The following is a 26,016-nucleotide window of genomic DNA, read 5'->3' as shown; positions in this document are numbered from 1 at the left end:
CACACACACACACACACACACACACACACACACACACACACACACACACACACACACAGAAAGAGGCAGAGAGAAAGAAAGATACTTTGAGAACACACATTTTTCAGTCTGCAATTTCACCACCAAGGGGCAGTAATACACTGTAGCAGGTGCTTTGGCGGGTGAGGTGACAGAAATGAGTTTGCTGTAGTGGCGTTTGTCTTACACATCAAAACAAGCTTGGGCAAGCAGAAAGCACACATCAAAATCCACAAGTACACAACGTACAATAAGTAAATACCAAAATACATAAGGGTGGCCTTTGTTAATGAACACAGGTGCAGCATACAGTGACCTCGTTCTTGAGTTCCTGGGAGAGTTGTTCAGCCTGGTCCAGAGGGAAGCCTGGGACCAGCTCTGTGGTGAGGACGGCGTTGCTGCTCAGCTCGTCTATTACATCTGGCACGTAGAAGAACGGGTGGTCTTTCAGCAGCTCCCTGTACCAATCACATAACCATCGTCAGACGCAGGAACAACAACACACAGCTTTGAAAACTCAAGCTCTTATGACTAAATGGAAGTATATGTGCAGTATTTATGTCACAATTCACAGGATATTTCCAGTTACTGTATGAATTTATAATAACACGGTATGATCTTCTGTTCAAACTCCACAGATATGTCAGTGAGTGACCTCTGCAACAACTCATCTCCACAATCCCTCAAATAATCCTCCCGTGTCTACACTCTAGCTGTACAAATCACTGTATGAACATGTATAGAAGGGAGAGTCCACCGGTCATGGTCAAGGTGAAAAAGCATGTCATCCACAGCTGGTGCGTACTGTATGTAACAGGAGCCTCCTCTCTGGACACAAATCTTATCTCTCACCCTCACCCTGCCTGCCAACAAACCTGGGGATCATGGAGCGGGGACAGGGGGCATGAGGACAGGGTATGTAGAGGGGGTGCTTGTTGTCTCCTTGTATTATGTCCAGATCGGCTATATTTAAATGCTGGTTGTAGACAAATGATGCACTTTTATATCAAAGTCATCCAACCAACACTCCCCAAAGGGCTGGAGTGGCTATTTGTAGACCCTACAGGCTACAGTACATTTCCTGATCTGGAGTCATACAATGATATGCTGTGTTGTCGTCCCACCACGATCTGGAAAAGTCACTGTGTTTAAGAGATTCATTTACCTTGGCCCCCTTGGGATTTATGGATTTACTAAGTACTCACTAAAAAGCCACTGCTTGAGTCATCACAAATTCCTATTGCTTGGCTACATCCAAAAGATAAAGCCACATTTCCCCCCTAAATTTCTGGAGCTTGCTGTGACGATTAGGTGATGAAAATAGTTACGGGGGAGGTGGTCTTTAAGAGAAAGCTCATCTGGTTGTTTTGATCACTCACTGGAATTTCTTGGCACATTTGGCCTCTCTTATGTAATCACATTCCAGTGCCAGCTCTCTGCTCATCACCTCAATCAGATGCTCAGGGAAGAGACCTGCACAAGATGTTAACAGAGGGAGAAAGAGAGATATAGAGAAACAGATTATGGTTGACTGAGGCCTAGAGGGATGTGTGCTCGGATCATTCCCAGAGTACAGTGGAGGCCCAGAATGATGGGTATTGGACACCATCATCGATCATCTGCTGGGTGACTCTCTGCTGTCGATGACTGCGTGGGCTTTATTTTTGGCAGGCGGTAACTGTCAAACGCACATTAGTTAGAAATTGTCATGTAAAAACTGGTGCACTGGCATTTTCCACCCCTTAAGCCAGGTTCGAAAATTTACCTGTCTAACATCAGCTTGTTTGTGCTGAGGTGGAGGTGTGGAAATAAAATGTGCGCCAAAATGCCAATTTCAGTCAGCGCAACTAGAAATATTGAAGAAGGACCGAAAGCTGGTCTTAGCGGAAATACAATTGGTTATGGCATTGATTTTGCCAACAAATGTGCACACAGTAGTTGTATGTACATCACCAATGTTTAAAACAGACTGCATAAAGTTTTCCCTAATCTTTAAAAAAATATCATGCATCTTGGACCAAACAGTCAAATCGCGAGAATTCCGATCGCTGCCTGTGGTTACTACATGATTCCATATGGGTTATTTAATAGTTTTGATGTCTTCACTATTCATCAACAATGTAGAAAATAATACAAATAAAGAAAAACCCTGGAATGAGTAGGTTTGTCCACATTTTTGACTGGTACTGCATATCCATATTTAAGCCATGCATATTTAGCAAATATGGGATAGGCCTAGAGTTTGTTTCTGTAGGCTATTTAACAAACTAGGCTATAACGGACTAACATTCAAATTGTAGCAGATGACGACATAATACACAAAAGACCGTAAATACACAACTTGAACCAACCACATATTTATCAATGGAGCACGTTCTGATTGCCCAGTGAAGAGGGTCAAGCCTCAAAATCCCTTCAACTTGTCTATTCATCAAACCCCAGCAATTTCGCACCACCGCCAGCTACTGCACCCATTATTCTGGTTGCAAAAATAGCAAAAATATTTCTTACACACTCCAAACCTATAGCGCTACCGCCTGCTCTTATATTTACCATTGCGTTAGGGTTGTTAAAATAGAGCCCCGTATGTGTGTGAACAGGATCAAAGCAGGATCAGAGTGTGTGCTTACAGGGAGGGGGGCAGTATATTCCCCACGTTATGTTGTGCTGCATGTGTGATTTACGCTAAGTCATAAATGCGATTACTACATCATGCTACAAATAAAAAACATAAAATAAAAATCTAATTCTACAAAACAAATCTGAAATCTGTTCAGGGATCATCACCTTCAGGCAGTGCGTTGCTCATGGTGAGGAGAGTCATCAGGTTGTTGATGTCACTGTCGATGCTTTTAGCCACTCCGGGGTACTGCATGGGACAAACAGAGCAGGAGAAACAGCATGACAAAACAACCATGTTTACAGGTTTGACTCCCTGACACCAAAAACTGTGAAAACACTGCCATGATAAGGGACACCATAGTGCCCTCAAAGCTCATATCTAAGCTAAGGACCCTGGGACTAAATACCTCCTTCTGCAACTGGATCCTGGACTTCCTGACGGGCCCCCCCCAGGTGGTAAGGGTAGGGAATAACATATCTGCCACGCTGATCCACAACACGGGGGCCCCTCAGGCGTGCGTGCTCAGTCCCCTCCTGTACTCCCTGTTCACTCATGACTGCAAGGCCAGGCAAACTCCAACACCATCATCAAGTTTGCCGATGACACAACAGCGGTAGGCCTGATCACCGACAATGGTGAGAGAACCTACAGGGAGGTCAGCGACCTGGTCGTGTTGTGCCAGGACAACAACCTCTCAATGTGATCAAGACAAAAGGAAATAATTGTAGACTACAGGAAAAGGAGGACTGAGCAAGTCCCCATTCTCATCGACAGGGCTGTAGTGGAAAAGGTTGAGGGCTTCAAGTTCCTTGGTGTCCACATCACCAACATGGTCCAAGAACACCAAGACATTTGGAATGGTTTCTCAGATCCTCAAAAGGTTCTACAGCTGCACCATCGAGAGCATCCTGCCTGACTGGTTGCATTACTGCCTGGTTTGGCAACTGCTTAGCCTCTGACCGCAACGCACTACAGAGGGTAGTGCGTACGGCCCAGTACATCACTGGGAACAAGTTTCCTGCCATCCAGGACCTCTATATCAGGCGGTGTCAGAGGAAGGTCCTAAAAATTGTCAAAGACTCCAGCCACCCTAGTCATAGACTGTCCTCTCTGCTACAGCACTGAAAGCAGTACTGGAGCGCCAAGTCGAGGTCCAAAAGGCTTCTTAACAGCTTCTACCCCGAAGCCATAAGACTCCTGAAAAGCTAATCAATGGGCTACCCAGACCCCTCTTTTACGCTGCTGCTACTCTCTGTTTATAATCTATGCATAGTCACTAACTTTACCTACATATACATATTACCTCAATTACCCAGTGCCCCCGCACATCGACTCTGTACCGGTACTCCCTGTACATAGCCTCGCTTGTTAATTTACTGCTGCTGTTGAATTATTTGTTAATTTTATATATTTTTTTAAACTTCTTAAAGCATTGCTGGATAAGGGGTTGTAATTAAGCATTTCACTGTAAGGTCTACACCCGTTGTATTCGGGGCATGTGACAAATACAATCTGATTTGAAATGCTAATGAGACAGGAATTTAAACTTCTGAAAAGCACTAAGAGCCACATCTATATACAAGTTTGGAGATGCATCTCTACAGTTTATGACAACAGACAACAGAGCTTACTCTAAAGCATTTTAAGGTAAACAATACAGAGTTGACACACAACACATGTGATTCAAAAGGTCATGTTTTATCTTTTCAAGGAAAGACGAACATGGCCTTAAATGGAGCCACGGGAACAGCAGAAAAACAAAACAGATTGTTCATGCTGCTGGTCACTGCTGATATTTGTTCGCTCATTCAACATCGGTCATTTCTACACTTTGGACTATTACATCAATGCAGCAGACGAGGCCTTTAAAGTAAAAACAGAGGATATGAAATGCCTATACCGTGATGTAAGGTTTGTTCAGGAGGGTGCAACATCACAGAATGTTCAGATATAGAAATATACTGGTGTAAAACACAGCATCCTCCTGAATGACTCCCAGGTCGCCATCTCACCTGGATCTTCATGGCCACCTCCCTGCCGTCCTTCATCTTAGCCAGGTGGACCTGTCCGATGGAGGCCGCAGCAAACGGACGCTCCTCAAACGAATCCAGCTTGTCCCTCCAGTTAGGGCCCAGGTCGTTGTTGATGGACTTCTACCGAGGGAAAGGGACACAGATACCTAATGGCAGCTCCCTCAACAGTGTATCACTGCAATGGGCTATAGCTTTCAATGATGGTACCTTATTAGAAGACTAATAGGTATCTGTTATTCACTTTCATTTTCTTGTCGTGACTGACTGACTAATTCATGACTCAAAGAGCAGCTTGGCACAATTTGTTTTTCTATTATTCCCCTTTATAGCCAGGGGCTACAGGGCTAGTGACGAGGGGATTTAAGAGTAGGTTATTAAAAGGTGAGACATTACCGTCATCTGCTTGATGGGCATGAAGTCTGCACTCTGTCTCACACGCTCAAATATCTTGGCCAGCTGGGGGTTGATGAAGGCATCATCTGAAACACAGAAGACAGGGAGATGGCAGTGAATGGCTGATTGACGTACAACAGCCAGAACAAAACATGAGGAGACAAGCCATCTTGTTGCTGTCTGTCAACCTGTTCATTACACTATGCACCAACACAGGACAGGAAATGACAGGTCTTAAAATCTCAATGCCTTGTTCAGTTAAAAATTACCAACTAATATAAATAACATCTAAGGCCTTGGTACCTCTGGGCACTTAAACTCTGTCTATCACAATTTACAGTTCCTTGCCAGTGTTCACTAAATGTCTCTGGGAGACCAAGATGTTTGGCACAGCAACCACCTTCACATACCTGAAGCTGGCAGTGCCGTAAAAGGGCCCTTGGATTTGTTATAGCAACAGAGGTGTCTGTGCATGTTAAACAAAACAAAGTGGTGTGAGCCGCGCTGCAGGGCATTGTGGGTAAGATCTACAACAGTACAAACATTCCGACAACAAGTGGGGAAAAAGCACTGGAGGAGAACAGCAGCAAAACGCATGACTGAGGTCAGAGGAAGAGATTCCTGCCAGATCCAGCTGATTGTGAGGGTGACTTTACTCGATATTTAGGCTTAGTTTGGCAGAACAAAAATCTATTACCTGAATCACATCTATCGGCCTGTTTTCTGAACTGAGAATTACAGAAGTGGTGATTTTACCAGTCTTACTTTAAAATTACAGTGATTATTATGGATGTTTATCGTGACCTTTATCTGTTTATCATTTATCTGTTATGATCAGACAGCCATTGAGTCAAATCATTTAAGAGATTCTCTGGTGCGCTTGCATACTTTTTAGCCAGTAGTTCTGAAAGTAGGCAAAAGTGGTCCCCTAAAATTGCATACGCGTCACATATGTGCACCAGGTCATTGTGCGGTCTCCCGCTCCGCTGTGTGTGCATCTTACTAGCTGTCATTCAAACGGCGAGGGGCTGAAGCTCATTGGCTAGAACTCAAATTGCTAGGGGGCTGGCCCATGTTGGGGAAAATGGCGCACCACAGCGTACAGAAAAGTCACTTTCAAACTAGGGAATTAGTGGCTAATTAAGTTAAGAAAGTAATTCTGCTCATAGATTTTAAACCTCCAGCCCAAAGCAGGAGGTTTAAGTAAATACTTAGTCGCCGCCAAAGTTCCAGAATATGTCTTTAACCCTTTACACATGGAGAAATGGACTATTATGGACGGGGCCAAAATGATTCTAACAGAAGTATAAAAAGCATATGCATGACCATGGTAGCAAATGAAAGAACACTTTGGAGTTCATGGGGAAATTATCAGGCCGACGGTGAGGACAAAACAGTTCATCTGGCACAAGACTGAATCCAAACACTAAACCGTTGATTTCATGTGCATTTCACATTTACTGTACATTTCCCAGCAATGTATACTCTGGACACATTCAGTAACGCAACAATATTCATGGGAATTTTGGGGTAGGTGCAACAAAAGATTACAATGGTTTGAGTGAGAGGTCTAACTGGTGTCTCCAAGTGGCCACAAACCCACACCTCTCCAAACTGTGCACAGTTCCTAAGTAATTTCAATGCACATTTATGACTCAAAGAGTCTTCAAATATACGGTGCTTTGTTGAGCTCTCCTAGCTTTGTCGTTGGAACACAGCCCTGTGTCCCCACCATCACACAATTACTGTTATTTACACAATGCAAAAATGTACTATTATAAATCTCAATCTGGGTCAGGTAGGCATCATTTGAAAGTGTGTCCTATTGCCAACGTGACTAACTAAGTTATAAAATACGAACTTAGTGTTAGGCTTTCACAAGGCACTTCAGACAGATTGTAATTTTGGTGCACATAGAATGGAGTCAAACGCACTGTAAATGATGTGTTTTCAATTATGGAAATGTGAAAATGCACATTTGTACTCATGGGTGTGTGGTTTCCTTGTAGGGCATCAAATCAGTATTTATTATAATCCTCAACGTCTCATCTTTCAGAACACATGGACTCCTCTCGAATTACAGCATTTCCTACACTCTGACAACAAAAAGTGCAAAAGTAACCCAATTAGCAGGAGGGATGGGGCATCTTTTTGTTGCGCTTGGTACACACATTTAGAAGGGCTGTCAGTTGAACCCCATACAGCGCTGTAAAGCGAATAGCCTGAGTTCTGATGTCATATATAGTACGTTACTGTACAGCCACTGCGTTCCAATTGAGGCGCTTATCAGTTACCAAAATCTGCCATTTTCAATCCGTATACGGGATGACAGGGGCTGTGAGTGTAGGGCTACCCCATCAATTCCATGCTGTTTTACCCTGTCTTACTTGACCTAAATAATAGAAGTAGCAGCCGCATTTCTAGTCAATGTGCTGAAAAGAAAAGGCTAGGACCAATCCAAGAGAACCACCAACTTCTAGATAGGACACTGTATACCCAGGTGAACATTACAGTACAACTAGGTGGCCACATATTTGAAACTGGAATAGTTAATGGTGAAACTGCCACGTCCGTTTGCAATATTACAACAACAAACACTTTTTCCTGTTCGGACTTCAATGCACAAGCGATAGAAGAGCAGAAAAAAAGCTGTGAAACGCATGGGAAACTGTTGAGCGTGAAAAACCCAGCAGCGTTGCAGTTCTTGACAGAAACCGGTGCGCCTGGCACCTACTACCGTACACCTTTCAAAGGCACTTAAATCTTGTCTTGCCGATACACCCTCTGAATGGCACACACACACAATCCATGTCTCAGGGCTTAAAAATCCTTCTTCAACCTGCATCCTCTCCTTCGTCTACACTGATTGAAGTGGGATTCAACAAAAGCTATCAATAAGGGATCATCGCTTTCACTTGGTCAGTCCATGTCATGTAAAGCACAGGTGTTCATAATGGTTTTGTACAGTCCGTGTAAGCCACAGGTTGATAAGAACTGAAATTCTACGACTAAATCTATTACTAAGATTCTGCATACAGTTAAGAGCTACCCGTATGCAACACCTTCCTAGAATACCAAGCCAGTTTGAAAACAAGTTGTGTCTAAAAACAGCAGAGGACACTTGCTTAGTCACCTCTGTTTACATAGGGAAATATCAGCGGTTTTCTAACAAGCAGCGATTCTGGAGCTTTGGTAGACCGGCCACTTCAAAACACAAAAGGGTGCAGTTCTAACATGGCTGGTGGCTTATTGTGAGCCCTGGCTATGCCTTGGCTGTTGCTGTCCCACAATGGTACATTTGGTATGTGTCACACAATTGACATGACAACGGCAGGAGAATGCCTGTGCATCGAGTTGCATTAATCCTATGAGGTGCCCTGTTTACTAGCTGGAGCAGTTGGGAATTAAGGATGGGCATGTGTTGTTGTGAACCGACCTGAGGTGAACTAGGCGATGCAGGAAGAGATGCCAGAGGGCCAGAAATAACTCCAGTCTCCGTCACATACTAATCTACAGAGGCTGGATTAAGGCCTCACGGTATCAACCCAGTGGAGGTTATGAAGATGACTCAAGACTGCCCTGACACTAGGGGAAAGGGTCATGAAGCCTGCCATGCTGCAGCACAGTAGACGTCGCTGGCGTGGGCAGTAAAAAGATGGAATGGCAAAGCCACAAACAACTAACCATAGGTCAACAGAGCAGCATAGAGGGGTGATTGGGGTCGAAGGGAGAGAATGTTTGGAGAACAGAGAAGGTGCTACTGGAGGTGTGTATTACAATGTAAGCCAGTTGTCACCTTGAATGCTGAGCATCTGGCCCAGTTTCAGTGCGGCTCCGCGGACCTTACACAGCGTCCTGACGATCCGCTCTGCGTTAGCCTCTGACAGGAATGGACTGGAGTCCAGAACGGCCTTCTTGTCAGCTGAGTGGAGAAACAAAAGTCAGCTCTATGCTAAACTCTGAGGTTGGCATGGAAAATGTGATTTTCCTGGCGAGAGGTAAACTAAATGTTGAATCTCATGGGTTTAGTGGATAGGTAGTACAGGTATGGCTTAAGGGAGATAACTCTTTAATAAATGATATAACTACAACTCGAGTTGGGATAATTTGAGGTAAAGGTGGCCAGCTGTTAATAACCTCTTAGAGCTACCCCCTAATTTTTTAAATTTCCACCTGAAGACATACCCAAATCTAACTGCCTATAGCCCAGGCATAGAACCAAGGATATGCATATTCTTGGTACCATTTGAAAGAAAACTCTGAAGTTTGTGTAAATGTGAATTGAATGTAGGAGAATATAACACAATAGATCTGGTTTAGATAATACAATGAAAAAAATAAAAAATATATTTTTTTATTGTTGTGTCATCTTTAAAATGAACAAGATAAAACAAACATTCAGATAGGATGGGACAATTTCAGTGAAAAACAAGAGGGCAACAGTACTTGTGCAACATTTCAGAATGATAACTTCCAAAATGAGTGTGCTACATGACATTTATCATGAAGTCACCCAGGTGTCCCACACAAGTAGCCCAAATGTACCCAAGTGGCCAGATTGGTGAAGTTATACATTTTGAATGTAATAACTATATACAAAATACCAAAATGGTATTAACACACACACACACACACACCCCCACCCACCCCCCTCCCCACAAAAAATGGAGAAAAAACATGAAAAAATATATTTACAAAATAACACTTTCAATATTTGGAAGACAGTCAGTCCTCTACACAATATTATGCTGCTGATGCCAGGTGCCATAGCACATCCATGCCAGCAGAAATACATTTGGGCAGATGAACACCACTTGTGGCAGGAGCTGGATGAATCAGCTTCAGTGGGGGATGGACACCGTGGCACTGGGGGCTCCCATCCGGAGTCCGTGTCACTGTGAAAGAAAATGTTCAGTTAGAATAGTTTCACATATGAGCCCTGTATCAACAGGTATAATAAACAGATACGTAACCTGTACACTCTCTCATATATATATATATATATATATATATATATATAAGGTTTAATATATTATAGACCTGTTAGATCTACTGTCTCATTTATGACATTTCAGCTAGATTTACTGTCTCTATTATATTATGACAGACCAGCTAGATCTACTGTCTCCATTTCACTTTGGACATTGTTGTGGGCCTGCCCTCCCCCCAACAGCCTCAAATAGGCCATTTCATTTCACAAAATAACATTTTATATTATTAATTTCAAAACGGCATTAGCATGAGAAGAACTTACCAGTCCAAAACGATGTCCTCTCCGTTCAAAAAATATTCCTCCATTTGGGAATCGCTAAATGAATAGTCCTCAATCAATTTCTTCTAAAATTGTGTGCACATCTGTTTATCTAGACTTAGATTTAGCTTTTCCTGACTTAGTCACCATACTAATTGAGATGAACAGCTGAATATGCGCTTTACCAAAACAATGCTGTGCGCAACATGCGTTGCTCCTTCTGGTATGAATCGTCAATGGCGAATGAACCTCTTTACGCCAGAGTTTACTACATGGGTTGGTCTTCCAACACAAACATTACATATTGCCGTTTACCTCAGCTCATTGGCTATCTACCCAGCTAGATTTCAAGACGATCAGTGGTCATTGGGTTAAAATACAGTCAATCAACAAAACAGCGGGCAAATCATTGGTGCACAATGTCATTACTTGTCTTCAAATCGGTTTCTTTGTCAATACGTCCCGCGAAATGACCCATCAGGCTTGGTTGTGTTACAAACAAACCAGTTGATTGCAATGAAACCAAACATGACTGGAAAAGTCACGTGTGTGTGTGTGTGTGTATTTACCTCGAATGTGTAGTCGAAAATGGAATGAGACGGAATTCACGACAAGGTTCACAAAATGTATTGTGTTGGATTTTATCAAACAAAAGATCATTCATTGTGGAACAATGAGCATTGGGATTGCAAACAGAGGAAGATCGTCAAAGGTAAACAATTTATTTTATTGCAGTTTGTGATTTTATTACACCTGTGCTGGTTGAAATAGTTTTTCTATGGAGCTCTATCCTCAGATGATCGATTCGTATTATTTTGCAGTAAATCCTTTTAAAAATCTGACAACACAGTTGGATTAACAAGATTCTAGGCTTTCGAAACATGTGAGACACTTGTATTTTCATGAATGTTTAATATGACTATTTATGTAGCGATCACCGTATGTTGTCGAATTTCATCCCGCCACCGGGTTCAGTGCACTGTTAAGTCAAAACAGTGATATGATAACTCCTGACTGAGAAGGCCTAACGCAGTGAGAGAACAGTGAGAAGGGTCACTTCCACACTACTGACACTCAACACATGGTGTAGAACACCAGCGCTCTTCCTCACACCCTGTCTAGAGCACCCCATTCCCATAGTAAAAACGTGTTTACTAGAAGACTGCAGAGGCCTGACATGTGAATGTCTTCCCTGGCTATACAGTAGTGTGTACGTCAATGTGTATGTGTTCTATATTCCTGGGTTTGTTGGTGTAGTGTAGTCTCTGATGAACTCATTAGGCTCCATGTGTGGCGTCTACACTTGGGATCACCGTACTCCTCCCTCCCCCTGGACGAAGATACACCAGGGCACAGCCTGGAAACAAACCAGCTTAGAGCCTACCCACATTCCAGACATTTAACCAAAAAAAACAATTTTCATAAATGAGGCATTTTCATAAACCAGTGAGCTAAACAATCAGACAAGGAATCTGGTCTCTCTAGGTCAGGGCAGCCCAATTCCGGTCCTCGAGGGCCGAAACGTCGTTTTTTTGTTTCTACCTAGTAGTTACAGTAACTGCACACACCTGGTGTCCCAGGTCTGCATTAGTCTCTGATTTGGAGGGTGACAACCAGAAGTGTTTCGGCCCTCCAGGACCTGAATTGGGCAGCCCTGTTCTAGGTAGTGCTTTGGTAGCAGCACCAGTCGGTCTGGTTTGAAGCCCCCAGACACCCTCCAGCAGAGAAAGAGGACCGCCTGCCAGGCAGCCCAGGTGGAGTGGGGTCAGTGGGCCACACTGATGTCAGCAGTCAGACTAAGGCGTTAGGAGCAGAAGGAGATTTAAAAAGGACTGTTAATGTATCTTGAACCAAGATTACCTCAGTCACAGTACTGCTGCTATGTCATATCCCCCAGGACAGTCTTGATTAGCATAACGTCAGACCCCCAGTAGATCTGCTCTGATGACCAACTATACTCTACCACTACATACTCACTTTGTATTGTTCAGCAATTATGCTCATTTGAGAATGATGTGTACTTGTATACCATCTATGACTTCATTTGTACTTGACCCTGGTTCTCTCCCTAATTTCGATCTGGTCTCATCGCTCAACTCCCCAACGGGCTCGGGAGGCGAAGGTCGAGTCATGTGTCCTCCGAAACATACCCTCCAAACCCGCTGGTTTAACCCAGAAGCACCAAGGTGTCAGAGAACACACCGGAATCGCTAGAGTGCAATGAGCCAAGTAAAGCCCCCCTGGCCAAATCTTCCCCTAACCCGGACGATGCTGGGCCAAAAGTTCACTGCCCGGTTGTAATACTTCCAGGGATCGAACCTGGGTCTGTAGTGATGCCTCTAGCACTGTGATGAAGTAGCTTAGATCGCTGCGCCACTCGGGAGGCCCTTATCATTTCTGATCCATGGATTAAAGTTGGAGCTTCATTCACAGCCCTAGATTCAATGTACTTGTCTTTCTCCCAGGGTATTAAAGAGACAATGGCCATGTGAATGGCTGTATAGTCACCCCTGCTCTAGATTGGACTGCCACACCACCTCCAGCGGTCCAGCCGTGGCATGGCGGAAAACTAATTGAAGAGTGCGCTGGAAAGGTCAGCTCAATAAACGGCCCTCTCCAATTCTTCCCCCGACAGCTGCAGAGGGTAATATCACAGAGGGCAGTTTAATTAAGGGCCCTTTGTAAGAGCTAAGACCACCCACACCTCAACTGAACCTAACTATAGCAGAGTCAAAGAACTCTAGCCTAGTGTTTTCAGCTACGCTGAATGACGAATGATTGATTTTGATATGAATTATTATGCCTCTCTGCATGTCTGTATAGGTTCATCATCATATCATGCACTTGTCCATTGCATGCTAATTGAAAAGGTTGTCATTCCTAGACAGGTTACATCCTGCAGGGGCATTGTGTGCAGGTTACCGCTGGGTTAAGTGTCTAGTATGCGAGTGTGCATGCATGTACACGTAATGTCAAACATAAGCCCGCTTCCAGTTACCGTAGGAAACCACTTATGTTAAACAGTTACCGTTATCCTCACTTGGCCTCATACTCTTCTTGGCTACCTCAGCCAGCGCTCCGAAGCCCAGTCCTACAGCCAGACCTGTGAGGACACAACACACCAGCGTTATGACATCCTGTCATAACATGCTGTTAAGCTCTGGGTCCTTCAGTAGGGTACAAGGTTATGGAACGTTCAGATAGAAATACATTGTGTAGAACAGACATGGTTCTCTGTCATGAAGCGCAAGGAATTGTTCTAGCTCTATTCATGGCCTTTATATCGACAACGTTCAGATTATTGTGCCCTCCAAAAAAAAAAAAAAAGTTAATAAAACCAATTTTTACATTCTTAAAATATTGCGCAGTATAGCACATTGGGTAAATTGCGTCACCTAGCCTTTAGCTTTCCCCATGACACATCAGTCAGGTCAGATCAGTTCCTGATAGCTCTAGGAACTGGCATAAATGACTGTCTAGTTTATTTAAGACAGACGCAGTTCAGTCTTATTTACAGACAGATGTTAATAACAGAACCGACGAGACGGTCTCTGACCGTTTTCTATTTTGTCATTTCAATAACTTAATTTCAATAAAAACCTTGAACCCACCTGTCCCTGACGAAAAAAATAGCGGGGCCTCGAGGAGTACCAATAGCCACCAGTCTAATAACAAGAAAAGCCTGGCCTCATTGGACCCCCATCGTACAAATGTAACTTGGTTGCGTTTATAAAAAGGTGTTAGTTAGGTAACATTAGAATATGAAATGTAAATATCTGAAAAAACATAACCCTTTCAATAGTTTGTTACTGTGGGCTATACGCAAAAATTATTGGATATATATTTAAAGGAATTTCAAGTATAAAAGCCATTATATTCGTGGAGTGCCTTTATTACAACTATGAAACAAAAAACATGTGCATTGAAACACAGTAACGGGATTTTTTATAATGACTAAACAAATAAAAATACCCACGCAACAGTCAAAGAAAATATCAGCATAGGCTCCAAGCGTGCTTGTGAATAGTGAAATCTGCACAAAAGCAAAAATGGCAGTGAAAAAAGCCTATTGTCAGTTATTGGTCACATTATTTGTGGCCTCACTCGTGCTGACACTATGGTGTGCGTCTTCACGCAACAGTTAGGACAAGGGATAACGGCTAAATGAGATCTAACAGTCACCCCAAATCACTTCCCACAAAACAACTCGCTTGCAGCCGAAACAGGTGTCGTAGGTTTTGTTCCGAGTTCATCTGCCCAGCTTGCAGTTTCTCCTCCCCAGGAGCTTTGCGCAAATGTCTCACGTAGCCCATGTGCCAGACTCATGATGAAGTCTCTCCTGCTCATGGTGTTGTTCATGCACTGCCTGAACAACACTTGTGCGTTGATAGCAGCCAAGTCAAGCATGTTGTAGAACACAGCAACAGGCCAGCGTGTTGGATCGATAGCAGAGAATCACAACACTGACTGGATCAACCCTTTGGGTGTTACTTCTGGCATAGTTCTCTACTTGTGACGATGCACTAATCTGGGCACAGAAGAGCAATGTGTCACCGTACTGAGAATACGAGGGGCATCCAGATCTGCAGCACAGAATTAAGATCACACCTAAATGGCACATTCCATGGAATGTACGGGAAATGTTATTCAAGCAATGCACCAAAAACAACATTCAATAGTGCCGAGCTCGGCACATTTTGGGCCACAAACCGCATGGCACAGAAACAAAAAAACAAGCTTGATCAGAGAGTACAGCCGTACAGTAGCGTGTTACATAACTCTACATGGAGGAAAAAGTGGGGAAATACTGTTAACTTAATGTGGCCGACGAGCTGTTTGCTCCCTTTGAACCAGTGACCTTAGAAATCCAAAACAAGCCCCGTCTTTTCCCCTCTGTTAGGGACAATTCTAGGTCATATCCTGCCAATGATTAAACTACCAGGCTGTTTTCCACAACACCAGGAGAAAGCCTTATCAGTTAGTCAGCCAACCATGCAGCCACACCTGTGGTCCAAAACGCCATGTGTATTGTATTACTCGTCAATGATTAAGAGGCACTTCCTACACTGGTTAGATCTAGGGCTGGGAAATGTGAGGGACCTCACGATACGACACTTAGGTGCCAATGCGATATGCATTGTGATTCTCAAGATTCTATATGTATTGCGATTCAATTCTGCGATTTTATGTTCCAAACATATTACTCACTATATGTCTGCTTCAGAGAGACGAGACAGTACGAGAAACATTTTGCTCAGTCAGGGAAATAAAATAAAGTGCTGAAAACATGTTGGCTCACTACTTTAAAAAATGAAGAACAAGCTACAGGATGAAACAATTTTATGTAGGACCGCCCTGTAGCACTCAGTTCTGTAATCATGAAGTGCTTTGAGAGGTTGGTTGTGGCACACATTAACTCCATCTCAGCCACCCTAGAATCACTTCAATTTGCATACCGCCCCAACAGATCCATAGATAGAGATTGCGTTCTCTCCACCTACATAAGAGGAATACCTATGTGAGAATGCTGCTCATTGATTACAGCTCAGGGTTCAATACTATTGTACCTTCCAAGTTCATCACCAAGCTTATGACTCTGAACACCTCCCTCAGCAACTGGATCCTGGACTTCCTGACGGGCCGACCCCAGGTGGTGAGGGTAGGCAACATCACCTCCACCACGCTGACCCTTAAACACAGGGGTGTGTGCCTAGTCCCCTCCTGTATGTCCTGTTCACCCAGGACTGTGTGGCCACGCACGACTCCAAAAACATTATCAAGTTTGCTGACGATATGACGGCGGTAGACCTGATCACATTAAGTCAGCCTACAGGGAGGAGGTCAGTGACCTGGCAGTGTGGTGCCGGAGCAACAACCTCTCCCTCAATGTCAGTAAGACCAAGGAGCTGATCGTTAACTACAGGAAACGGGGGGGATACCCCAACCAGATTGACGTGGTGACAGTGGAGCAGGTAGACAGCTTCAAGTTCCTCGGTGTCCAAATCACTAAAGACTTAAAAATGGTACCACACACACACACACGTGAAGGTGCGACAGTGCCTCTTCCCCCTCAGGAGGTCGAAAAAGTTTGGCATGGGCCCTCAAATCCTGAAAAGGTTCTACAGCTGTACCATTGACAGCAATATTGACCGACTGCATCACTGCTTGGTATGGAAATAGCACCACCCTCAATCGCATGGCGCTACATGCGATTGAAGGTTGTGCGGACAGCCCAGTACATCACTGGGGCTGAGCTCCCTGCCAGACCCCAGTCATTTACTATTTTCTCTGCTGCCGCACGGCAAGAAGTACTGATGCATAAAGTCTTGACACCAGACTCTTGCACAGCTTCTATTCCAAAGAAATACAACTGATAAATAGTTACACGGCCTGAGTTCACCTGGCATCTTCATTGAACTTTTATTTCAATATTTGCACTCTATGCACACTCAGAGCCCTACACACACACACACATTTACACTGACTCAACACACTCGCACATGCAAGATGCTGCTACTCGGTTTAACTTATTTCCTGTTGCCTAGTCACCTTACACCTATGCAAATCTGGTATTGGATCAGATTTGGAAAAATATATTTCCTGTATATAGTATGCTTATTTACTTACTTTGTAAATTTCATATTTCTTATTCCTTGTGAGGGGTTTTGTAATACATTGTTATTTATTATTGCATTGTTGGGTTTAGAGTTTGCAAGAAAGACATTTCACTGTACTTGTGCATGTGACATTAAAACTTGAAACTCAATCCAGATTATAGTGTAAAATAGCTGCCTAACTCTTGGCTTTTGGTCATTGTAGCCTTTTTCGCATTTCACTTTTGTCATTTTAATTCAGTCTTCCATTGATTAGATATCCCCTACATTTCTAGTTACACAAGCATGACAAGCATGCCAGGAGCACCGATGTGTGTCAAAAACCGCAACACTGCTTGGTTTTCACGCTCAACAGTTTCCTGTGTGTATCAAGAAAGGTCCACCACCCAAAACATATTCAGCCAACTTGACAACTGTGGGAAGCATTGGGGTCAACATGGGCCAGTATCCCTGTGGAATGCTTTCGACACCTTGTAGAGTCCATGCCCCCCGACGAAATGAGGATGTTCTGAGGACAAATGGGACGGGGTGATGCAACTGAATATTAGGAAGGTGTTCCTAATGTTTGGTACATGAGACACACACATTCAAGGGTTTTTCTTTATTTGTACTATTTTCTACAGTGAAGAAATAGTGAAGACAACACTATGAAATAGATTGCTCAAAGTTGTCACAATTTGCCTTGGTGACAGCTTTGCACCCGTTTGGTATTCTCGCGACCAGCTTAATGAGGAATGCTTTTCCAACAGTATTGAAAGAGTTCCCACATATGCTGAGCACTTGATGGCTGCTTTTCCTTCACTCTGCCGTCCAACTAATCCCAAACCATCTCAATTGGGTTGAGGTCAGGTAATCTGATGTAGCACACCATCACTCTCCTTCTTGGTCAAATAGACCTTACACAGCCTGTTGTGTTTTAGGTCATTACCATGTTGAAAACAAATGATAGTGGGACTAAGCACAAACCAGATAGATACGGCGTATTGCTGCAGAATGCTGTGGTAGCCATGCTGGTTAAGTGTGCCTTGACGGTAGGAATCACGGTAGGAACCACACATGCAGAGATCATCTGTTCACCTACTCTGCGTCACAAAGACACGGCGGTTGGAACCAAAACGCTCAAATTCAGACCAAAGGACAGATTTCCACCAGTCTAATGTCCATTGATCGTGTTTCTTGGCCCAAGCAAGTCTCTTCTTATTGGTGTCCTTTAGTAGTCGTTTCTTTGCAGTAATTCGACCATGAAGGCCTGATTCACGCAGTCTCATCTGAACAGTTGATGTTGAGATGTGTCACTTAAACTCTGAAGCATATATTTCTGAGGCTGGTAACTCAAAATGTATACTCTGCAGCAGAGTTAACTCTGGGTCTTCCTTTCCTGTGGCGGTCCTCATGAGACACAGTTCCATCATAGCGCTTGATGGTTTTTGCAACTGCACTTGAAGAAACGTTCAAAGTTCTTGACATTTTCCGGATTTACTGACCTTATCTTATAGTAATGATGGACTGTCATTTCTCTTTGCTTATTTGAGCTGTTCTTGCCATAATATGGACTTGGTCCATATTTTTCAAATAGGGCTAGCATCTGTATACCACCCCTACCTTGTCACAACACAACTAGTTGGTTCAAACACATTGAGGAAAGAAATTCCACAAATTATTAAGGCACACCTGTTAATTCAAAAGCATTCCAGTTGACTACCTCATGAAGCTGGTTGAGAGAATGCCAGGAGTGTGCAAAGATTATCAAATCAAACTGTCACATGCGCCAAATGCTTACTTACAAGCCCTTAACCAAAAATGCAGTTCAAGAAAGAGTCAAAATTTGACCAAATAAACTAAAGTAAAAAATTATAGACTATATACAGGGGGTACTGAGTCAATGTGCGGGGGTACAGATTAGCCGAGGCAATTTGTACATTTGGGTAGGGGGGGGGGGTAAATGCAAATAGTCCAGGTGGCCAGTTGATTAATTGTTCAGCAGTCTTATGGCTTGGGGGTAGAAGCTGTTGGGGAGCGCTTTGGTCCTAGACTTGGCACTCTGGTATCGCTTGCCATGCGGTAGCAGAGAGAACAGTCTATGACTTGAGTCTGACAATTTTTTGGGCCTTCCTCTGACACCGCCTAGTATAGAAGTCCTGGATGGCAGGAAGCTTGGCCCCAGTGATGTACTGGGCCATACGCACTACCCTCTGTAGCGCCTTACGGTCAAATGGTGAGCAGTTGCCATATCAGGCGGTGATGCAAGCGGTCAGGATGCTCTAGATGGTGCAGCTGTACAACTTTGAGGATCTGGGTACCCATGCAAAATATCTCAACCCGCTCCACTTCAGCCCCATTGATGTTAAATGGGGGCTTGTTCAGCCAGCCTTATCCTGTAGTCTGCAATCAGCTCCTTTGTCTTGCTCACATTGAGGGAGTTGTTGGCCTGGCACAACTTTGCCAGGTCTATGACCTCCTCCCTATACGCTGTCTCAGCGCTGTCGGTAATCAGGCCTACCATTGTGTCAGCAAACTTCATGGTGTCAGTCATGTTTGGCCACACAGTTGTGGGTGAACAGGGAGTACAGGAGGAGGGGACTAAGCATGCACCCCTGAGGGGCCCCAGTGTTGAGGATCAGCGTGGCAGACATGTTGCCTACCCTTACCACCTGGGGGTGGCCCATCAGAAAGTCCAGCATCTAGTTGCTGAGGGAGATGTTTAGTCCCAGGGTCCTTAGCTTAGTGATGAGCTTTGCGGGCACTATGGTGTTGAACACTGAGCTGTAGTCAATGAACAGCATTCTAACATTGGTGTTCCCTTTGTCCAGGTGGGAAAGGGCAGTGTGGAGTGTGACTGTGTCATCTGTGGATCTGTTGGGGCGGTATGTGAATTGGAGTGGGTCTAGGGTATCCGGGATGATGCTGTTGATGTGAGCCACGACCAGCCTTTCAAAGCACTTGACGTGAGTGCTACGGGGCGGTAATCATTTAGGCAGGTTACCTTCACTTCCTTCCACAGGGACTATGGTGATCTGCTTGAAACATGTAGGTATTACAGACTCGGTCAGGGAGAGATTGAAAATGTCAGTGAAGATAATTGCTAGTTGGTCCGCTCATGCTTTTGAGTACATGTCCTGGTAATCCGTCTGGACCTGCAGTTTTGTGAATGTTGACCTGTTTAAAGGTCTTGCTCACATCGGCTACCGAGAGTGTTATCACAGTCTTCCAGAACCTCTGGTGCTCCAATTGCATGCTTCAGTGTTGCTTGCCTCGAAGCGAGCATATTCGGCATTTAGCTCGTCTGGTAGACTCGCGTCACTGTGCAGCTCGCGGCTGAGTATCCTTTTGTAGTCTGTAATAGTTTGTGTAGTAGGATTTAAACTTAATCCTGTATTGATTCTGCCCGTTTGATGGTTCGTCTGATTTCTTATAAGCGTCCGGATTAGTGGCCCACTCCTTGAAAGCGGCAGCTATGGCCTTTAACTCAATGCGGATATTGCCTGTAATCCTTGGCTTCTGGTTGGGATATGTACGTACGGTCACTGTGGGGACGACGTCGTCGATGCACTTATTTTGTAACAGTATTTTTATTGGAATTTCACAATTTTCACCCATATTAAGAGATACAACAGAGACAAAGCACACAGAACAAAAACAAGAAAAACAGCACCCACATCTACACACACACACACACACATGCATATACACACCCATACATACGTACACCATTTTCCTCTTCCCGCTCGGTGCTTCTCTCACCCCATCACCATCATTGCGTCTCTCAATACATACATTTTAAACAAACTTACAAACAGAAATTAAACAAAAAAGCTCCGTTTAAACCAAGAGGTTAGGTTCCACACATGGAACGTACAGTGTAGTTCTGAAATACCTAGATCCCCGCCATTCTAAGAGAATCCTTGCAGCATAATAGCTGATACCTCAGGTTCTAGGTAATTTAGATAAGGTTTCCATACTTTGTAGAACTGGTCTGTTTTAGTCGATGCACTTATTGATGAAGCCGATGACTGAGGTGGTATACTCAATGCCACACACACACAGTTTGGGGTCACTTAGAAATGTCCTTGGTTCCCATGAAAACATACATGAAATTAGTTGCAAAATTAATAGGAAATGTAGTCAAGACGTTGACATGGTTAAAAAAATAATGATTTTTAATTGAAATAATTGTGTCCAAACTTTGCTTTCGTCAAAGAATCCTCCATTTCCAGCAATTACAGCCTTGCAGACCTTTGGCTCTAGATGTCAATTTGTCGAGGTATCTGAAGAGATTTCACCCCATGCTTCCCGAAACACCTCCCACAAGTTGGATTGGCTTGATGGGCACCTCTAAGTACCATACAGTCAAGCTGCTCCAACAACAGCTCAATAGGGTTGCGATCCGGTGACTGCTGGCCACTCCATTAGAGACAGAATACCAGCTGACTGCTTCTTCCCTAAATAGTTATTGAAAAGTTTGGAGCTGTGCTTTGGGTCATTGTCCTGTTGTAGGAGGAAATTGGCTCCAATTAAGTGCCGTCCACAGGGTATGGTGTAGCAAAATGGAGTGATAGCCTTCCTTCTTCAAGATCCCTTTTACCCTGTACAAATCTCCCACTTTACCATCAAAGAACCCCCAGACCATCACATTGCCTCCACCATGCTTGACAGATGGCGTCAAGCACTCTTCCAGCATCTTTTCATTTGTTCTGCATCTCACGAATGTTCTTTGATCTGAACACCTAATTCCGCTGTCCAATGTCTGTGTACTTTTGCCCATCTTTCTTTTTTTAATTGGACAGTATGAGATATGGCTCTCTTTGCACCTCTGAGATAGGGGTTTTGCGGGTACCATTTAGTGAAGCTGCCAATCGAGGACTTGAGGCGTCTGTTTCTCAAACTCGACACTAATGTACTGGTCCTCCTGCTCAGTTGTGCACCGGGGCCTCCCGCTCTTTTGTTCTGGTTAGAGACAGTTTATTCTGTTCTGTGAAGGGAGTAGTACAGAGCATTGTAAGAGATCTTCAGTTTCTTGGCAATTTCTCACATGGAATAACCTTCATTTCTCAGAACAAGAATAGACTGACGAGTTTCAGAAGAAAGTTATTTGTTTCTGGCCATTTAGAGCCTGTAATCGAATGCACAAATGCTGATGCTCCAGATACTCATCTAGTCTGAAGGCCAGTTTTAGTGCTTCTTTAAAATCAGCACAAAAGTTTTCAGCTGTGCTAACATAATTGCCAGAGGGTTTTCTAATGATCAATCAATTAGCCTTTTTAAAATGATAAACTTGGATTAGCTAACACAATGTGCCATTGGAAAACAGGAGTGATGGGTGCTGATTATGGGCCTCCATACGGCTAGATATTCCATTAAAGAACAGCCATTTCCAGCTACAATAGTCATTTAGAACATTAATCTCTGCACCGTATTTCTGATCAATTTGATGTTATTTTAATGGACAAAACATGTGCTTTTCTTTTAAAAAATAAGGACCCCAAACTTTTGAACAGTAGTATATGTGCACACACACACCACTTTTTTTTGTGTTGTTTACAAATAGATAGTCAAATATCAATATTAAAAAAATATATATATATAAAATATTGCAAAATGTAACTATCGATTTCCGCCCCACCATCACTAGTGAGATCCCAAAGGGTTGTTCACAGGACAGTTAACAGGGTGCATATCAATCAAATGTATTTATAAAGAACTTTTTACGTCAGCCGATGTCACACAATGTATAGACACTAAGTACTAAATAAACCAAATCTGGTTTTAGATCATTTTTAACTCTGAAAACGGTTTAGTAATTGATTTCTTCACTAACTTTATGTTGCCCTCTAAATAAATTCAAGCCAAAGCAACACATTCAAAAAGCTTCACCATGATATGTGGATATCGGTTTGTTTTTTTACACCCATTTGAACCCCTCAATATTAAGCCTTCCTGGTTAAACAGCATCCAATCAATGATTTCTACACTTCATGAGCAGTAGCTGACTAAGTACTTCTGCCAGCCAAGTCTCAGTGAAGGCACAGAGGTTACACCTCTGCCATCTCCAGACACTGTCACACACAGCACTCACTGCTTCACACCCCCAAGTTAGGTTAGGACAAAGCAGTGGGACACACCATACCAGGAAGCTGCTGGCTCACCTAGATATCAACTTACAGAAATAGGGAATTGTGTTTATGGGAAAAAAATTAATAATAGATGGCTTGTTTTGGAGATGACAATAATACCAGGGGTTTTCATAAAAAGACAACCGGTTAGACACATTTTGAACTTCATGGTATGCTAACTTCCGTGGTAAGACTACAACAACAAACAGCTCTACATGGAAGCATGTGTACCTGTCAAAGGGAACTGAAACCCAGAGAGCATGGTGTTAACTTATGTATCCATGTTCCAACCCAGAATAACAACCAGGAGAGAGCAGAACAGGAAACATGCATGGCTAGGCATTCCCTCGCATCGGTACACCGACATCAGGAACTGGATAGCCTGTCAGCAACTCGATCTCAACGTGAGACCAATTTATGTTCAATCCTCAGGGGACAGCACATCACTTTTCCCCTGTAGGAGAGGGCCCTGGGGGGGGGGGCTACTAGGTATCCTCCTGAGCCATGTTGGGGAGGGAGAGCAAACCAATAGGGTCCCAGGGTGTTGGACCAGCAGGTGTCTGTCGAGACTCACATTACTCCAATGCCACCAAACCTGGCAACCCTAACTTCCAGCTGAAGGACGGTATTGACCGGTCAATACTGTCCCCACCCCAAACCTCCCATGAAAGAGAGAATGCCGGAGCTGGCCCTGTAATATATAAAAAATGGGTTCTCCTTAGTGGCTTTGCTCTTACTTGTGTATCAGCTCGCTGCACGGATCTGATAACCTTTCAAAACAGTGACAAAATATGCAGCATGCTGACAGCGAGAGGTGGCCCATGCTGGGGCAGGGCCGGGCCGTCCGTCAGTCCAGGTCCCAGATCAGACTCTTTTTTTTTTTATCAAGACGCTGCCTCCGTAAACTCAGCCTGTGTTTCTCTGAGACGGCAGCAGTTGACTGGCTTTACTAGTTAAGAACTCCAAAGTAGCTAAATCTAGTCTGCTCTGCAGGCCTACTACTGGTCAAAGTGCAGATTAACCTCCAGGCCTCAATCTGACCATGTGGCCGTCAAGGGGAGAGGAGATCTCACTCACGGGATGAAGACACACGGGCCACCTTTCACCCACTGGCCTGCAATTTACACGCAGTAGATATATCAAGTTGAGGATAAACAGACACTAGGGTTGTGTTAGGCGGACACTGACAGGGAACATGGGGGCATGTGGGTGGGACACTTTGGTACACGGGTGGCATGAGAAGGGGACATAATAGGGTAATAAATAAATAAAAACACAGGCTCTATTTCTAGATATTGACACTGGTTACAGCAATAGTTGTCGCTGAAAGTTTTGGCAGAAGAGTAGGTTTGCCTCGTGTGGATCGGTGGCATACGACTTCCCATTTAATGGAATGTGGATGAAATGGGGGATTAAAAAGGTGAGCTCAAGCCAGAAACAGTAGAACAGAGCGCTGTGTGTCAGAGCCTGATGTTGAGGACACCACATCAATATTCCCAAGTTAAAAAGGATCAAGTTCTAAATACTTATCGCAATGTAATAAAGGAGGGATCTTACTGATCCAATCACATTTTCAGTACTTTCCGGACACGAACATAAACAATAATACATTTGTAATGGTAGCCTTTTGTGCACTTCAACATCAGACAGAGCAATAATAAAACAACATTAGAAACCAAAATAATGTACAGTCTTACCTCCAAAATTAGCCAGTCTCCCTAACCGGGTCACTGGTACCTTTCTCTCTCGTGCCCTTTCACTGAGCTACAACAGATAGAGAACAGAATAATGGTAGACAAGATACACACACAGCACATCTCTGAGCCACAGGTACCAGTGAGAGAATATGTGTAGACGTACCATTTGTTTGTGTGGTTTCTCATTCCTCTTGGCTTCTCTGGCCTTCTCTATGTCCTCGGCCGTGAGGCCCCCAACCCCCGAGCCGTCCTGGTGATAGGAGCGGTAGGAGCTATAGGATAGGTAGGAACGGATCTGTCCTGAGAACTGGCTGCTGGGGTCCTTGTAGCCCTCAAACAGCTTGGATTTGACTGAAGCCTGGCCGTTGTATGTCCCGCAGGTCGTGCTGTCTGTGGTCCCCATCCCCTCTGAGGAGACGCCTTGTCCCTCTTTTCTGAACCCTGGCTCTACGTGTTCCCCACTGTCCATGCAGCTCCCCTCTGCTTCGGAGAAGTCATACTTACTGTCTATGTCTGCTGGGAAGTCAGACACACTTTGCTGCTGCCCACCAAACTCCTGGAACAGATATACAGATGTGGAAGGTCAATGAGGAACTGGGGTTTCACTGGAGCGTCCGAACCAGGAAAAACTCATGGCCCGAGATATTTTCCATGTCAGGTCATGCGGTCAGAAAAAAAAAAAAAAAACTCTGTCCTAACCAAGGGCCACCTTATTGATCCACCTCAAGTCAAACTGTATTTACATCCACAGCAGGCCACTTTTAGTGGCAGCTTTGTTCCCTACTATTGGACTATTCCTACGCTGTGAAAACAAATAGGAGCCAGCTGTACAGACCATAACTCAGCCATGATAAGAGCACAAAGCTCTATGAATCCAACTTTTGTTGAGCTCACACAAAATTAGATTAGGCAAAAAGAAAGGCTAGGAAGCTATTTGACACCGAAGCTCCGTCACCCATTTTACATCTGGCCATTGGTGGTGGTGTTGTCTGACAATGAAAAATACAATCTTTGCCCACTACCCCCATAGAAGAGCCCCGTTCATCTCTCGCTTTACCCACCTGCATCTTCTGCATGGCTACTCCCAGGCTCTGCTCTGCAGTCAACTGCATGCTCTGGGCCATGGCCTGGGCTCCTCCAATACGCAGTGTGCTGGCCTGAGTGTCTATTACCGCTTGGCTCAGCTTGGCCAAGCCACGTATCACCAACATCATGTCGCCTGCCATGGTGGGACTCCCTCACACCTAGAACACAGATGTGGAAAGAAATCATATTTT

At 44.0% G+C, this 26,016-nt stretch overlaps 1 protein-coding gene across 3 annotated transcripts in view; it reads right to left on the bottom strand.

Annotated features, from left to right (window-relative positions):
- LOC112217350 (atypical kinase COQ8A, mitochondrial-like) overlaps positions 1 to 26,016 on the bottom strand; it is a 37,333-nt gene that overhangs the window by 1,446 nt on the left and 9,871 nt on the right. Inside the window, exons 2-11 of one of the 3 annotated variants that reach the window (XM_042300771.1) lie at positions 25,801 to 25,983; positions 24,903 to 25,295; positions 24,740 to 24,806; positions 13,347 to 13,421; positions 8,864 to 8,989; positions 5,068 to 5,153; positions 4,654 to 4,794; positions 2,806 to 2,887; positions 1,398 to 1,491; positions 329 to 476 (exon numbers count right to left, since the gene is read on the bottom strand). In XM_042300771.1, the coding sequence (XP_042156705.1) occupies positions 329 to 476; positions 1,398 to 1,491; positions 2,806 to 2,887; positions 4,654 to 4,794; positions 5,068 to 5,153; positions 8,864 to 8,989; positions 13,347 to 13,421; positions 24,740 to 24,806; positions 24,903 to 25,295; positions 25,801 to 25,965 (1,377 nt within the window). In that variant the 5' untranslated portion in view covers positions 25,966 to 25,983. The remainder of the gene's footprint in view (positions 1 to 328; positions 477 to 1,397; positions 1,492 to 2,805; positions 2,888 to 4,653; positions 4,795 to 5,067; positions 5,154 to 8,863; positions 8,990 to 13,346; positions 13,422 to 24,739; positions 24,807 to 24,902; positions 25,296 to 25,800; positions 25,984 to 26,016) is intronic. The other 2 variants (XM_042300772.1, XM_042300773.1) reach the window with 2 other exon arrangements.

This window comes from Oncorhynchus tshawytscha, linkage group LG18 (genome assembly GCF_018296145.1).
Source record: "Oncorhynchus tshawytscha isolate Ot180627B linkage group LG18, Otsh_v2.0, whole genome shotgun sequence".
NCBI lineage: Eukaryota > Metazoa > Chordata > Actinopteri > Salmoniformes > Salmonidae > Oncorhynchus > Oncorhynchus tshawytscha.
Note: the sequence above shows the minus strand (reverse complement) of the source record. Positions and strands in the feature narration are given on the sequence as shown.